The following is a 17,102-nucleotide window of genomic DNA, read 5'->3' on the forward strand; positions in this document are numbered from 1 at the left end:
GAGTTAAACTGCCGTAATTTTTTAAGTTTGCTTCTGCAATGTGTTATTCTACTGAGGCCAAAAAAATACCGTATTGCTCTTTTTTGTAATTTAAACATAACATCAGATTGGGCAGCTGTACTAGATCCCCAAAAAGGAAGGGCATATCGAAGATGAGAATCGAACAAAGAAAAATATGTTATTTTGGAAGATGTTACATTGATTTCCTTCGAAACAGATCTTATTGCATAGCAGGCTGAGGCTAGTGTCACTCAACAAATCGATATGAAGGGACCATTTAAGATTGCTGTCTATAAAAATACCAAGAAATTTAACAGAATCGACAATACTGATCTGGCTGTTATTAAGAAGCAAGGGTTGAAGAGCTCCTTTATAGAATAATGCTACTGTCTTATCCACTTTAAAAGAGAGTAAATTAGAGTCGGACCAGGTTTTTATTTTAAGTAGATCAGAAATTAAAATTGCATGAAGAGTTGAAATATTCGAGTTCCTCCAGGTAATACTGGTATCATCAGCAAAAAGAAAAATTTTTCCATTGATTTTTAAGTAAATGATGTCACTTATAAAGATAAGGAAAAGTAGAGGACCCAGTACTGAACTATGTGGTACTCCACATACAATGCTTTTGTGACTAGAGTCAGTATCATTTGCTCTAACTAGTTGTTTCTCATTCCTCAACTAAGATTGGAACCAATTCAAAGAAATACCTCGAATTTCGTAGAAATTTAGTTTTTTTATCAAAATGTCGTGATTTACACAATCAAAAGCTTTGGAATAGTCACAAAAAACAGTGGCAGTAAAGATTATTGTTTTAGTGCTTGATAGACCTCATGTAGTATAGAAAACATAGCATCGCTGGTACATTTATTAGATGAAAAGCCGAACTAACTTTGTGATAAAATGTTGTTTTCAACGAGAAAGGACAAATCGGGCTTTTATAAGTCTCTCAATAATTTTGATTAGGACCGCTAGTAAGGCAATAGGTCTATAGTTGCAGACATTAGATTTTTCACCACCCTTATGAAGAGGAATAATAATGGCTGTCTTTAAGCACTCTGGAAATATACCTTTTTCAAACGAATCGTTAATTAGTAAGACCAGGACTTGACAACACATTTTTTGGGATATTTAAGAAAATTTTTATAGATAGTCCATCAGTACTACAGGAAGATTTGCTCTTGATACTACTGATTGTTTGGATCAGTTCAGATTTATCAACTGGTCTTATAAAGAATAAATTTGAGACCTTTTTTGAGTTGGGGAGATAGGAAATAGGATCTTGTTGTGGCAAAATAGTTGATGTTACATTTTTACTGTTAAATGTTAAATATTCTGGAAATTTTAGTCATAATTTTCGATGTATAGGTCACAGGTCCTAAAGGTGTCGGTGATGAATTACGTATATGCGAAGTGTTATAGTCGATATCTGAGAGAGAAAGTATTGAAAATATTGACATGCAAAATTTGGACGTAATATTTTGCATTGATTACCATGTGAACGAATTTTTATTTCGACACGCGTGATATATCTGTCTAGTACGCATCTAAGGGATAGAGCTGTTAGAATCATTAAACTGATTCTCGAAACTGTATCTTCTTTGGAAGTATTTACTGTCCAGGAATAACAATTGACTATTACTAAAATGAAACGCTTCCAAAATAGGTTTAATCGATGTATTGTATAAATATTAAATAACAAAAAACACCTATCAAAAAGATTATTGCTTATTTAAATGTAGTGGAATTATATGAGCATACTCCACCTATGGCGTGTCGTCATATGTTCTGGATTTCTCCTTTACAGTGTGAGCAACATGGATGCGCAGAGGGATATTGTAGAAACATCTGCTCGCTGCTGACAGACGAAGCAGCGCCTATAACAGCGCTGCAAAGAGCATCTGGTTTATTGCTAATTGCTACAGGATTGTTGAGCAACTAAAAAATAGAAACATATGGTACTAATGATTCCCACGACTAGAGTTGGGATCGTGGATCTTTATACCTGCGTCATTTACACCTGACAAGACATATTATACATGTTTAATCTAGCATCTTTGCATCTCTTGTGCAGTCGTACAAATAAAATAAGAACGCATGTTTTTAAGTAAACATATTGTTTTACTAGATGCTTTCAAAAGAGACGGCTGCATAAAAGACAGTCGGACATCAACTTTAACCTTTATAGGACCATTAGTAATATTTCACATTTTTATACATTGTGACAAACAGTGTATTATTTTATTCTATTCGCACCGTGCGTGACTGACGCGACACCTACCGCCTTCATCTGACAGTTTTGGACCTACCAATTTTTAGGTTAAACATATGACATATGTTTGACATTGTTAAATACATGCGGAATCGACAATTATTAATAATTATACTCCAGTCGCTTAGCTCGGGCATATTTTGACAGATTCATTGTCGGAAACCTATAACACAACAATTCCTACTTCTCAGTATTAATAGCTCAAGAAACCTACTATTGCAGACTTCTTTCTTTAAAAAAAAAGAAGAATTATTTTAAATAAGTGTATACTAAACCCATCAAATTTTGGGTAGTATATATTTAAATAATATATTTTATTTGTTATAATTTAACATAACTATTTATTATATGGTGCAGATAAATAAATATTGATTGTCGGTAATTCGCAAAGTTCTATTTTATTTACTATTTAGTTTGTTTACTATTAATATTGGCTATGAGTACTTGTGCTTGGTTGTATAGTAATTTCCAGCCACTTTTACAGGCGGTTTCCGAAAGGCTGATCATTATCAAAATTAGGTAATCTACTGTTAACAGTCGATTAAATGCATTTTGAGTTGCAGAAACATCGATCAAACTTCAATCACATAACACACATTAACTAATCTAACAAGCAAATAATCGATGATTAACAGCCTGTCAGAAGTATTTTGGGTTTCCGAAACGCTAATTATTGTTTTATCTATGTCAAACTTCTGTCATACCACCGGTCATACTAGCTTGTCAGGTAATCTGAGATTTTTGGACGATTAATCTTATAATCTTTGGTTATGTACCAATGGTTGTAAGTAAATAAAATAAAATCTTTGGTTACGTTGTAAGATACATAAACCTAAGGTGTTTTATAAAAAGCTGTTGTTTAGAAAGAACCCAAAAATATTGTTACAAAGGTTCATTTTAAGAATTAAAGATGATAAATGACAAATTGGTAAACATTAACGAACGACACAAAATTATTAGTTAGTTAGGTTATGTTTGTTTGTTGATTTTCAGAATGCAGATTACACATAAACAGGAATGATGGTAAAGTGAAACAGAAACATTACTTTCTTAATTTAGAGCAAGATAAAGAACAATTCGTACAGAAATAATAAACGATTACAATCGATTCTACTGTTTCCATGTAAAATCGTATGTCAAATAATCTATAATCGGTGATCACGTAATTTTACCATAATTTTCGTTTCGGAAACCTGTCGCTTGTTAACAATTGATCAAATTTGATACTTGATTACATGATTGGAGATTTGAATAACGTTTCGGAAACCGGCCGTTAGTCTGCCAAAAAGTAACTAACTTCGCAAAAAAATAATTACTAAATTCACTGGACAGTTCGGACTGGGAAGAGCGAACCAAGTATAACTTTCTAATTATATTTTTTTAGTTTATGTACAAAATAAATGTAGTATTAACAACTGGGTTTCTCAAAATTCATCATAATATATCTTTTCAACCACAAACGGAAAAGAAAGGGAAAAATCTAGTACTGGCAAATCAAGTTTTTCACGTGAAAGAGCATATATTTAAAAACAGTAATAGTAAAAGTTATAATATAAAAGCTAAAGTCATCAGGCACTCTGCAGTTAGCTTGAAGCCTTATAAAATATCATTTAAGGTAAATTATTTAAATTTTTCCTATTTGAATTGCATAAAAATGAAGTTTTTCTTTTCTCTAATTTATATGTAATCTTTGGGAACCTATTTTTGCTGTTATTAGCACAATTAAATACGCAATATGTATTTGCACACATTTTTGATAAAATTTATGCGTAAAAAGGTAGGACCAATTTTGTCATATTTCGCCGCTACGCACGCTGGCATCGTTTCAAAGTACCCCTACCATGGTCACGCACGGAGCGAATATTAAAAGCTATTCGATCGTTATAATTCGGAAGTTTTGTAAACTAATAGTTACACTATATTCTTGTACTAGTTATTGAACTGCTTGTGATATATTTTTTAAAATACATGTGCAAAAAAATAGTGTATCAATGTTATACAATTTTTTTTATTATTTTTTATACTTTTATTTTAAAATAAGCATTACAGCCGTGGGTCGGGGTAGTAGCCACGGCCTTTATAATGTCAAAAGTTCCATCTTGGTAACTTTGGTTTATTTAATAAAACACGCATGCGGAAAGACCCACGTCACGACGTCACCAACTTAAATATTCTTAATTCTTACCCTTTGAGCTTTCTTTTCTGCCAGGGTTGGTTGAACACCAACGGCACTAAAAATATTTTTATCATCCATATCACCTAACTTTAAATAATCTCTCAATTTTCTAGCTAATTCCAAATCGATATGAGTAGCTTCTAATACGGTTCCGTAAGTAAAAACGGGCTGTTGGTGATTTTCTTTGAAAACATGTTTGTTAATACTGTTTAATTGATTAAGTAGTTCCAATAATTGAGAATGGATCTTCTTCCGTTCATCGAGAAGCATTTTGGTCACTTCTTGGAGCTCATTGGTTCTATTCGAAAAAGCAGATTTCCATTTAGCTAGTTCCTCCACCATTAAACTACAAATATCACATTGTACACATACTCATATACTATAAATCAATATTTATACTACCTAGAGGCTAGGAATTTGCTCCTCCACACCTCACATTGACCAGACAACCACTCAGTATGTTCTTGATGTGACGTTAGATGATTAGCGGAATTTAACAATGCCCTTGCCAACGATAATTTATCTTCAGTTAAATGTTGTACTCTGTTTTCCAAATCTTCTCCAACGGCTGCTACCAAAAGTGTTTTTAACTCGCTGTTGACCTAACACAAACAATGATTTGTTACTTGGTATAAAAAATATCAGTTCAGTCATGGCCTTCTCTACAACAGGCCCAAACAGTTATGCTTTCACCTGAGAAGGGCATGTCAATATTTTCAGGTTCACTAGAAGCAAAGATAGCTAAAGAATATCTCTAAAAAAATTGGGAAATGTAGCATGTATCAGTAGTTTGTATCAAACATTTTTATGAAGATGATGCCTGTAATGATACTTATATGGATAAGGTTTTCGAAGAAAATAACATACTCTTAGAGAAACTGCTGCAGTAAAAATATTTGCCGAACTTGAATGTATTTAACCAAAGAGGAAGGAATAAAAGGAGATAATTATTTGTTAATAAGCAAGAAGAATAGTCTCTTAAATTTAAGAGAACAATAGAATCCTGAGAATAAAATTTGGTGGAGTTTTACCTCTACATTTTAGACAATCTGTTGTGTGGTACCTTAACTACGGGATTAAGTTCAATAACCAGGGCTTATTGAACTGCTGTGCCACTGTATAGTGTATTATCTAGCTTTATTTGTTATCATTTCTGTGTTTAGACTTCTTCTATAGAAAGTATTCTTTCTATTTTCTGATAATTTTTTGCTTCTTCACCTGTCTTTCATTGCCTTTGCATATAAAATATTTATTCATATTGTACCTATATCTTTACCACCTTCTGACAAGAAGAGATGTTTTTGAAGTTATTCTTCGTTATACTGTTTTATCTGTATGATTATTTCATCTTTATTTTAACTAATTGTGAATTATTAATACCTTGCTTGTATTAGCATTATAGAAATCTAGAATTTCTTTTTTAGCCATCTTGAATTTAGTTAAAATTCACTTATTTGAGGATATTATTAGCCTTAATCTTGGAAGAAAATAACTAGAAGTAGAATTACTTAAAGACAGATTACAAAATGGTAGAACTAAAAGAAGTAACATTTTGATAAAAATAAGGTATAACAGAATAAGGAACTGATATTTAACAACAAAACGTCACTGACCACTTAAATAATTGTAATATTGAATATAATGAAGATTTAACAAAAAAAATAGCAGTAACTAACCTGAGCTTGGAATTTTAACTGATTTTCCAATAAATTATTAGATGATCTCAAATTCTGTAAATCAATCTCATATTGTTCCTTCTCTTTCTTCCACTGCAACAGCAGTTTCGCATGGTCAATTTCATCCACTTCTTTAATAACATTAATCTTATCCATCTCAAGTTTTCGGGTTTCAGACAACTGGGTCACAAGGTTTTGTAAATCCATGTCATTCCTAGCTACTCTTTTAGGGCTTCTATTAACTACTTTCTTACTATATATCAACGGTTCTACGGCAGCCTTATACGGTTCGCATGGCACGAATTTTGGTTCCTTCTGTTTCTGGACAAAATAATTGGGAGCAACTTTAGGAGAAAATTTGTGTTTTGGTGTTAAATAAACCACTTTACTACTAGGCTCCACTGGTCTTAATGAGTTTAAGATCTGTTTGCTGCGTTTTGCAGCAGCCGTGGGATTTATTATAGATTCTAGTGGGTGAGGCTTATTAAAAGTTGAGTTATCAATTCCATCGCCTTGAGTTCTTACTACTTTATCCATATTATTACCAGATTTGATTGAGTGTATTGCAACTTTGATATGAATACTTTAATAAGCAATTAAAATTTATTAGTTGCGATGTGTTGGCTACATAAATAAATTACATTAACTATAAATTGGAATATTTTTATTTGAACTGTCAAATTTGTGTAAACATAACCAATAAAATGATTTGAATAATTCTTTTTTGTTGAATAGCTAGTTTATTAACAGATTGCTTTATTTAAAATTGTAATATAAATGTTTATTTAATAATAGTAGAATACTTTTAATTAAATTAGTATTAATTGTCTTCGAATTACAATTTATTTTATTTTTTTATTCTAGACATAGGCAACCAATAAAACTAATAAGCATAGTACTGGTTGTTTATGTTCTTGATCATGATTCAAATCATTAATTTTTACCTTTTATTATTACGAGATATACGTTTCACATATTTCACTCTTCTAAACTCATCTATACAAAAAAATTAAAACCAAAAAATTTAGAAAAAATAATTTATTAATTAAAAAACATTCAGACCTTATTAAAGATTGTTTAGATTGGGAAAAGTGTTTTAATATCTCTCATACTTAATACAGCTCCTTAATAATCTTCTTCTTCTTCTTCAGTCATATCCTCTCGTTCTTCATCGTCAGTCAGCTCTTGGACAAATGAGTCATATTCTAAAACTTCATCGTCACTTAAATGAGAATTACCCTCGACGAATGAAGCAAACCTAGAAAAATATTCAGATATTTTGGTACACTATTCAACCTCATGTAAAATACTCACCTCTTCACATCTTTTAGCTTTAAAACTGTCTTCCATTGATTGCAGTCTGGGCTTGAACAATAGTCCCTCAAGGATTCCAAAGCTTTCGCTGTTTCCACCACCCCTTGGTGATAGTATTCATCATTTGTAAGTAGTTTTCTTTTTGGTGGAAATCTTCTTTTCCTAGTGAAAAAATATTAACATTTAAAATCTACAGAATTAGTTTACTAGAAAAAAATGTTTCTATACCAATATTTCAACAAATTAACTGTACAGTTAACCAAAGCAAAATGGATAAAATGAAAGTGGGCATTCATAGTCACAAGAACTGGGGAAAGATGGAGAAGAAAATGAATTAACTAGACCCCCAACGCTAGAGGAGGTCCAAACGGCAATCCACATACAAAAAAGCCATAAAGCACCGGGAATAGATAAAATACCGGCAGAACTACTCAAGCAAGGAGGAAGGAATTTGACACAACAGATGTACCAGCTAATACGAGAGATATGGATAGAAGAAGAAATTCCCCAACAATGGAAGAAAAGTATAATCTGCCCTATTCATAAAAAAGGAGACAAACTGTTGTGTCAGAATTACTATTAGAGATAATAGTAGAATTAGACTAATTAGAAGACTACAACCTCTCACGGAAAAAATCATCGGGGAATATCAAGCAGGGTTTAGGCAAAATAGATCTATAGTACATCCACTAATAATTTTCCAACATAAACATGTCTGATTCTGGTATCAAAGAGACCGCCTTTCAAATCAAGGTTGTCAGACATATTTCCTAAAATTCCTAAGGTTATATTTAAAAAATATTCTCTATCCGCTATTATTCAATTGCTAGTCAAAGAACGACACTCTTAAAAAATGATATGAACATATTCCCAAAAAATATATCTATAAATTAATTAACTAGGTACTAATATTTCCATGGACTCTTCACTAATGAATTAAAGCAACCGTGAACGTTTATATATTACTTATGCTCTAAGTAATTTTCGAATATCGGCAACATTGTAGTCTGGAGAGAATTTGAACATTCGATCTATCTTGACGTTGCCATGTTGGTGAATTTAGCGGTAATACTCTTATAGATATAATGATCGACTTTTAAGAAATCAGACATCTTTTAAGAATCCAAGTTCTCAAAAACGGTTACAAGAATTGTATTATTTTTTTCCAAATTTCATTGATTTTATACCTTACCTGGAAACATGAAAAATTGCAGATATATTAATATGTTATATTAAAGTTACATTCAGTAATTTTAAAGTCATGCATTATGACAACAGCGCATCGCAAAGCGATAAATCGTAATCAACACCTGTGTGTCTGGCTCGGTGACACCCTAAAATATTCCTATTTGGAAGCAGATATCACAGGCGGAGGTTTATAAGGTAAGTAATATTATATTTTTCTAGAATGGCATTTTGGAGACCGTTTGAAACGAATGATCAAGATGCATCAACTTCTGTGTTATCAATAAATAATGAAAATGATTTTAATGACAGCCCGGAATTAAAAAATAAAGATTTGCACGTACAATCCCAAAGAATAGTTTTAAATATGTATGAGTGTTTGAAAAAAGAAAATATTGGGATGGCTGATAATGCAATTGTTTCGAGAATTCATATATTAACAAAAATCGGGTATAAGACGATATATACAATTATTAAATTAGGCACTGTTACAGATCATTCCTTAAAACGAAAGCGACCAAATAAAAAATTGGGTAGGATTGACACTGCTGCAAAAGACGTTATTCAGCGAACAGTTTACAATTTTTACAAAGAAAATAGAGTGCCTACTTTAGAACTGATTCGTGAAAAATTGAGAGATTTCCCTGAATATAATTATACATCTTTGGAAACACTGCGCGAGATTTTGGTAAGTTGTGGATTTAAATATAAGAAATTAGATAATCGAATGGTAATAATGGAATCTCGGCGTATTGTTGAACTTCGACGAGAATATTTGAGTAAAATAAAACAGTATCGTAATTCAAACAGAAACATAATCTATTTAGACGAAACCTGGTTCGATACGCATGATGTTGTCAAGTACGGCTGGGTTGACAACACAAACAAGTGTGCGTTAAATACACCGTGTTCACGAGGAAAACGTGTTATTATTCTTCATGCCGGAAGCAAAGATGGTTTTGTATCTAATGCATTGCTATTGTCGGCCAAAAATATAACAAAGTCTTCTGCCGATTATCACGAAGATATGACAGCCGATTTATTTGAAAAGTGGTTTGTTGAACAACTCTTGCCCAATATTCCGCCGAATTCAGTGATTGTTATGGATAATGCTTCGTATCATTCCCGCATATTAAATAAAATACCTAATAATAACACGAAAAAGGACGAAATTTTAAAATTTATGCAACTTAAAAATATCACTGTTCCTAAAAAGATTCCAGTAAAGAAAGAATTAATTAGAATGATCAAAAGTCAGAATTTTAAAAACGAATACGTTATTGACACCATTTGCAGTAGGCACGGCCATACTCTTTTGCGATTACCCCCATACTATTGCATTTTTAATCCAATTGAAATGGTTTGGGGTACCGTAAAAAAACGATTGCGAACATATAATCAGTCACCAACATTAAGCGCAGTGGCCATTGAGAATATTCGAGAAGTAATTAGTGGCATTAATAGCGATGTGTGGAAAAATTGCGAAGCTCATGTTTTAAAAATAGAAAACGAATATCCTGTTTTACCGGCAATAGCACCAATAGTTATCCAACCTGGGAACGATTCGACTTCAGAAGACTCTGACGATTCTTTTTAGTCCTTCTAATTAATTTCTTTACAGCTATCGCGATGCATCTTGAACACTAGTATTCATTATTATACAGTGTGTCACATTTAAGATGAAGACACCTCTGACAGAATGAGCCATTATTTACAGATAATTGTAAAAAAATATTCTGGTTTATGTAAAAACTAAATAATAATTCCAATATTCTTATAAATCACTAAAATTAACAAGCTTTAATTTGAAAGAATTAATTTGTTATTTATTCGATATTCGATGTTCGAACGGGAGCGTTTTAAAAGGGAGCCCGCTCCCATTTAAAAAAAAAACTTATTCTGTCCTTTGAAGAGTCCTATTCAAAAATGCCCCGTTTAAACAAATCGAAGGTTGAAGGGTGCCGGACATTTATGCCGGAAACAATTCAAATTCAAAAGATCACCTTTTTCTGCTACGGAAAATATTGCCCCGATTTCTCACCAAAATCAATGTTGAGACTTTAGTTTAGATACTCTTGAATCTCAAAAATACTCATTTACATATTTTTCAAGCCTCGAAAATGCATATTAGGTATCGTATTTTTCGGATTTTAAATCGCCTATATCTCCAAAACTATTAACTTTTGAGAAAAATGACATAGATCTTATTTAGAGTCACCCAAAAACCTAAAAAATATTTCTTGGAGCACAAAAGGTGATATTTTGAATTTGTTTAAAAAATTGTTTAAACAATTTCTGCCCAAAAATTGAGAAATTTTCCTGAATATAATTATGTAAAAATTAATAAAAATTATATAATTTTTCTTGAAATATGCGTTTGATGAACTGATCCCTTTTCTTAATTTCCACGCCAATGGTCGGCATTGACATCAAAGAATCTCAAAAGCCGACACTTGGCAAATTGACATTGGAAAAAGTATACCATTGACCAACTATTTACAGTTAAACAAATACTAGCCAAAGCATGGGAATATGACATGGACGTTTACAATCTCTTTGTAGATTTTAAACAAGCCTATGATTCAATAGATAGAACAATTCTACCTAATATACTGAAAGAATTTGGCATACTATCAAAATTAATACGACTAGTGCAAATGACAATGACAGAAACAGAAGCACAGGTATGTATTCAGGGACAGATCACTGATGCGTTTACGATAACGCAAGGACTGAAACAAGGCGACGGACTAGCTCCAACGCTCTTTAATCTTGTTCTGGAATATGTAATTAGACGGTTGACGGTGAGCGGAAATAACATACTTACAAACAAGTCTACCCAATTAGCAGCACACGCAGATGACATAAACATAATGAGCAGAACAATGAATGCAGCGGAAGAAACCTACGTTGAGTTGAAACAGAGTGCAGAAGCAGTAGGGCTAGCAATAAATACAAATAAAACAAAACTACTCATACAAACCAGATCAAATAGACCGGTGCAACAACACTTTATTGACGATATAGAACATGCAAATAGATTCACATACCTAGGAATGGATCTGGTCGCAAGCAATGAAGAAGAACCGGAAATAAATAGAAGGCTTGTGCTGGCAAATAAAGCCTATTTCGCGATGGGCCACATATTCAAATCGCGAGACGTACACCGGAAAACAAAACTCCGGGTCTATAAAACAATAATCAGGCCCATAGTAAGTTATGGTTGCGAAACATGGGTGGTGACACAGAAATCTGCCAATGCATTAGATGTGTTTGAAAGAAAAATATTACGTAGGATCCTGGGCCCAATAAGTGAAAACAACAACTGGCGAATTAGGTACAATAGAGAAATATACGAGCAATATAGCGAACCAACCCTAGCACAACATACTAAACTGCAGAGATTACGATGGGCAGGGCACGTGGTCCGCATGCATGAGAATAGAATCCCCAGAAAATTATTAAATGCAAGAATGCAGGGAAAAAGACCTGTTGGAAGACCTAAAAAGAGATGGGAAGATGAAATCGATGAGGATGCCAGGAACTGCCTGGGAACGCGTTCATGGAAAAGAACAGCGGTAAATAGAGATGGTTGGAGAAGCCTGTTGAAGGAGGCCAAGGCCCGATTTGGGCTGTAGCGCCATTGGATGGATGGGATGGGGCATTCATAGTTGCACTTTTGGTGGAAATTTTCTTTTCCAACATAATAAATATGTGGATTTAAAAGGTACTGTGTGAATTGTCTACAAAATTTTTTTTGTTACAAAATTTACAATTTTTTTTGTCATATTGTGTCAAATAAAATTTAAATAGGTATTCATAGTTTCATTTTTTATGGAAATTTTCTTTTCCTAAACAATAAATAAAAGCACTTTAAACGTTATAGAGTTAACTTACTGGAAAAATATTGTTTTGTAACAAATTTTACAATATTTTGACAAATTACTTACAGTTAATCACAGAGATGGTTCGAAAAATTGGAAGTGGAAAGCATTCTACATACATAGTTGAAAAAGAGGCTATTAAGAATATTATTACTGACGAAAATAAAAAAAAATTCAATAGTGGCTCAATAAACAAATTTGTCTTCTGTGACATGATAATGTGTTCTAAAAAGTGATTTTTATGCTGCAGAGATAAACAAACCACAGCAACATTTTCAATCAATTCTACCTTTTTGAAGAAAAGGTTCTGTTTCATCAAGAGCGTGTAATAACTTGATCCAGAAGTCAAGGTATATTTATATAGTGGGTTTTCTTACTTACCAGTAAGTTCTGGGTGCCATTTTCCACTTTTGAGGCAAATGGTGTCCAATAAGTAATATCACTATTTGGGCCATAGCAGCTTCTGGGTAATCGCTGCTATTATAAATGGAACAAAGTCCTGCAAACTGAAGGAGCCATTTTATTAAGTTAATTGTCCGCTCGTTCTCGACGGGCCCCCATCTGTAGCATACTAAAACAGAGATATTTTAATATGGTTACGAACATGCATTCCGCGTGGCCCATGTAACGGTTGCATCTCGAAAGCGCCGAGAACTTTCGACAGATGTATCCAGCGCGAGAGAGATCAACCCGTCAAATAGGCGAATTAGAGGTGGGCTACTCCAGGATGTTCTAGTACATAGTGACTTTTGTATATAAGCATACCTTTTGAGTTAGAGTAGATTTGATATGATATTTTTGTGTAGTAAACTTATAAATAAATATATTTATATAGATTCGAACCGCTTGTTTTATTTAAAAACATTACAATGTATAGGCTTTTCCTTGATTAAAATAATTGATTCTGTTTCATCAATGTTTTTGGTCGACTGTGTGCAAACTTTGCACCGACTTTGAAAATAGCTTTGCTTGGTAGGTTCAAGAAAACAGAAAACCCAAAAAAATTGACTTCATTTAATAAGTTTTTATTTTTTCAGTTCTTTTGCCATCTTTTTGGTATAATAGATTCTTTTGTTCCCCCCCCCTTTTGTATAATACCAACGAATATTATAGACGCATATATAGGGGCACATAATTTTTTAATATATATACTGACTACACAAGATTTTACTTCTCTTTCATTAACTCAAGGGAGCGCTCATGTCCCCCCTTCAACGCCACAATTCTTGATCTTGTCAGTGTCATAGAATTGCTTTTTAGCACATACATGAAAAAATTTTCTTTATTAGTTTCAAAATTACAAATTATTAAGTACAGTGTCAGATTTAGAAATTTAAAAAATAAGTATAGATCAGGTTTGAGTTTATGCAGTCGCCATCTAAGGAGTATGCTAACTGTGGACAAACTTCCATTTGAAATATGCATCTATATGTATCTATATTCATTGATAATATTTTACTTCTGACAGTAGTCTGACGAATAACCAGCTCATGATAGCAACTTTAAGGAATTTATTACTCATTAAATAAACATATGTGATATATAAAGATACCTTCTAAATTTCATATAAAAATATACAAGAAAAATAATATATACTTACATACAAAACTTATAAACCCTGAAATCAATATGTACCACATAACATAAAACTTGTAGTCTGTCAAAATAACTTGAATATTTTCCCATAACAACTTCCACATGTATATCACAAGAGTCCAGCCCATACCAACTACGCCATACATAAAAGGTTTCTAAAAAAATAAAAACACTATATACAAAATCTGTGACAAAAATATCCTAAGTATGTATATATAATATCTGATTGTAGTATTCATTCATAACTTTATGGCAAAACGCTCCAGTGCCCTCTGTGGAATCAGGAACTGCTGAACAAGCAGTTTGTAAAAGCACGCTTTTATTTACAATTTATTGTTTCTGTTCGTTGCATTTGGTGCAAGTTTTGATTTCACCTAGAGTTGAAATGCGTGGACACTATTCAAATGATTCAAAAGTTCTGATCGATCTTCAAGTAAAACACTGTAAAATAACGAATATGCAACTTCCTATTAAAGCAATTTTATAATTTCAAAATCCTTGTTATTTGAGACTTATAACCGAGAAATTGGGTATTATTTACATGTGTGAGAAGCTCTTTACAATAAGAAGAAATCTTTCCATTTTTTGGAAGAATGGTAACTAGTTTCTTTGCACCAGCACATTCATTAAACCATATGCAACAATTTTTAGCAAACGCAACTCGTCTATAAGATGCAGAATCCAGCAAAGGAAAGTTATGAAAGAAGATCAGATACTTTTGGCACATAGCTGCTAAGTGCATCGAATATTTGCACAATTCATATTCTTCACTTCAAAATGGAAACAATTGTTTAGTTTTGATTTACTATTAACTAACCACAAACTACAACACTTACCTTAGGGAATACTTTGCTTATAACATATATTAACACCAGGACTGATGCACATATACCAAAGAAAATTCCAGTTATGTAGTGGAAAAAAGTGTTTTTGCTCAAAGTATCTGCTGAAACGTATACAAAAAGGCCAATTCCTAACAATATTATTTTCCAGAAATCAATATCTAAAAATATATAAAGTATTTTGACACATTCCTCATTACAATTGATTTACAGACTAGTATACATATTATAAGTATATGATTCAAAACAAAATAGTATAAACAAAAATTGTTTACTAAATTATACAAGAAAAAGATGACCAAAAAAAGTCAATATGTTAAAGACAGATCCAAGAAATCTTGATTATTAGGTTTTGTATGATGTGTTTACTTAACTAAGGAGTTCTAGAAGATAAAAGCAAAATAAGGTACTCATGAAACCATCATTTGGTTAAGAAAATAACTTACAAAAGACAAAAAGAAGTTTTTTTTTTATCTCAGATTGACTATCAGATGAAGTAAAAAGAACTAGGGAAAGTTTCATGCTTATATTTTTATATGAGAGTTCTAAGGGATGTACTTCCCTTTTTGCTAGATAAAACCTTACAGAAAAAACAAACAGGCAATATTATTTAGCAACAGATTTGATGAACAAAATAATTTGAATCAACTTCAACATGAATCTAGGAATTCAATAAAGTAATTACTATTTAAATGGGAATAAGCCACAATTAAATGTTAAAGTATGTGAAATGGTTTGAATGCAGTAGTCCAGAACTATTTAGAGAGGCAGTCAACAAGGTGTGCATAGCAATGATGATTTCCAACCTTGGATAGAAGATGGAACTTAAAGAATAAGAAGAAAAATTTTAAGTGTGATCCCCGACTAATGTCAAATCAAAATGACAAAATCTATCATTCAACTATCTATCCAAAATCTATCTATCCTTCCAAATCTTTCTATCATTCCAAAATTTATCTATCCACTATCAGAGGATGCGATAGTGGATACCAACCCTTAGCGACCACAACTCAATATAAAGTTCCCTCTGCCAAAACAAAACCCCACATTTTAGGATAAGAGCTTCTTTACTGAATTTAGTTATTTTAAAAGAGTGAAAATCGTCTTACATATCAACAATACATAAAAACGAAAGCAAAGTAACTTTAATAAACATACTTTAACCTTTAATTGTGGCTTATTCCCATTTAAATAGTAATTACTTTAACATGTCACAAGAAAATAGCTTCAGAACAATATTAGGAATTCAATAGCTCAATCTCAAAAACATACATATCTAGCAGTAGAAACGGTATTAAGACCTGAAAGGGTTTATCCAAATTTTCTAACCTTTTTTGCTTTATGAATATTTTTCAATTTTCTGTACTAGTTTTAGATTTTATACAACTATAAGTTATGTTCAAACTAATTGTGATAACAAGACTTACTGATAACATTAAATTTAACAGTGTATCTTGCACTGCTCTTTACACCAATACAGGTTGAATTAAAAGGATTAATCTTAAAACTTTTCTGTTTTACTGGAAATAAGCTGGTTGACCAATAAAACTTGTTTTTAGAATATTCTTGCACCACATCTTCTGGAGAGGATCCTTCATATAATGTGTAGTCATCATTAGGATGGTCCAAGTGAAACTAGAATATATAAATATAGTAAAATGGGCCATTGCGATGCCTTATATTTACACATACCATCACACTCTGCCAGGTGTAAATTATAGATTTCTTTCTGCCTTTATAGCAAAATGTTTGTAATTCGAGACCCCCATTTGGATCAAATGTGAACTTTTCTGCACTTTCCAAATGATGTACTAGAAACAAATTAATATATTATATTCTTAGGAATCCAATTATTTTTTAATTTAGTAGTAAAATAATTATCTTACCATTTTGATAGCCCGTGGCAGGATTTAATTGAATTATAGAGATTACCAATGATAAAAACAGTTTTCTGGACATTGTTGGCCTAAAAATAAAACTGAACTAAAAGCTTAAAACAACCAACAACCAACCAAATCAAAATATTTAAATTAAGGTTATGTTTAAACAGTTTATGGATAATATTCCAGCAACAGGCTAGAATAATTTATTTTATTTACTTTTTTCGCATTGTAATTCCTTTTATACACTTTAAAAGTAACAAGTTAAATTAAATTTTTT

At 32.0% G+C, this 17,102-nt stretch overlaps 2 protein-coding genes across 2 annotated transcripts; both read right to left on the bottom strand.

The window, feature by feature from the left end:
• Positions 1–1,660: 1,660 nt before the first annotated feature.
• LOC140434107 (golgin-45) lies at positions 1,661–6,800 on the bottom strand. The gene is made up of 4 exons (XM_072522140.1): positions 6,122–6,800; positions 4,848–5,047; positions 4,455–4,791; positions 1,661–1,935 (listed from the first exon to the last, which is right to left on the bottom strand). The coding sequence occupies exons 1-4, from the start codon at positions 6,656–6,658 to the stop codon at positions 1,777–1,779; spliced, it is 1,233 nt and encodes a 410-aa protein (XP_072378241.1). The 5' UTR covers positions 6,659–6,800; the 3' UTR covers positions 1,661–1,776.
• A 344-nt stretch (positions 6,801–7,144) lies between these two features.
• On the bottom strand, positions 7,145–16,984 carry Nemp (Nuclear envelope integral membrane protein). The gene is made up of 8 exons (XM_072522141.1): positions 16,829–16,984; positions 16,635–16,753; positions 16,370–16,577; positions 14,937–15,103; positions 14,105–14,255; positions 12,886–13,075; positions 7,436–7,597; positions 7,145–7,379 (listed from the first exon to the last, which is right to left on the bottom strand). Exons 1-8 carry the CDS (start codon positions 16,899–16,901, stop codon positions 7,247–7,249), a joined length of 1,203 nt encoding a protein of 400 aa, XP_072378242.1. The 5' UTR covers positions 16,902–16,984; the 3' UTR covers positions 7,145–7,246.
• Positions 16,985–17,102: the final 118 nt, after the last annotated feature.

Source organism: Diabrotica undecimpunctata, chromosome 2 (genome assembly GCF_040954645.1).
Source record: "Diabrotica undecimpunctata isolate CICGRU chromosome 2, icDiaUnde3, whole genome shotgun sequence".
NCBI classification, from domain to species: Eukaryota; Metazoa; Arthropoda; class Insecta; order Coleoptera; family Chrysomelidae; genus Diabrotica; species Diabrotica undecimpunctata.

Bases quoted from the DNA above. Each gene is read 5' to 3' on its own strand.
- LOC140434107 (XM_072522140.1), bottom strand. From the start codon at position 6,658: ATGGATAAAGTAGTAAGAACTCAAGGCGATGGAATTGATAACTCAACT. The intron at 5,048-6,121 runs GTTAGTTACTGC...TGTTTGTGTTAG, and splicing joins AGTTAAAATTCCAAGCTCAG to GTCAACAGCGAGTTAAAAAC. The intron at 1,936-4,454 runs GTAAGAATTAAG...TCTATTTTTTAG, and splicing joins CAGAAAAGAAAGCTCAAAGG to TTGCTCAACAATCCTGTAGC.
- Nemp (XM_072522141.1), bottom strand. From the start codon at position 16,901: ATGTCCAGAAAACTGTTTTTATCATTGGTAATCTCTATAATTCAATTA. The intron at 13,076-14,104 runs GTAAGTATATAT...TCTCTGTTTTAG, and splicing joins AGGGTTTATAAGTTTTGTAT to TATGCTACAGATGGGGGCCC. The intron at 7,380-7,435 runs GTGAGTATTTTA...ATATTTTTCTAG, and splicing joins AAGCTAAAAGATGTGAAGAG to GTTTGCTTCATTCGTCGAGG.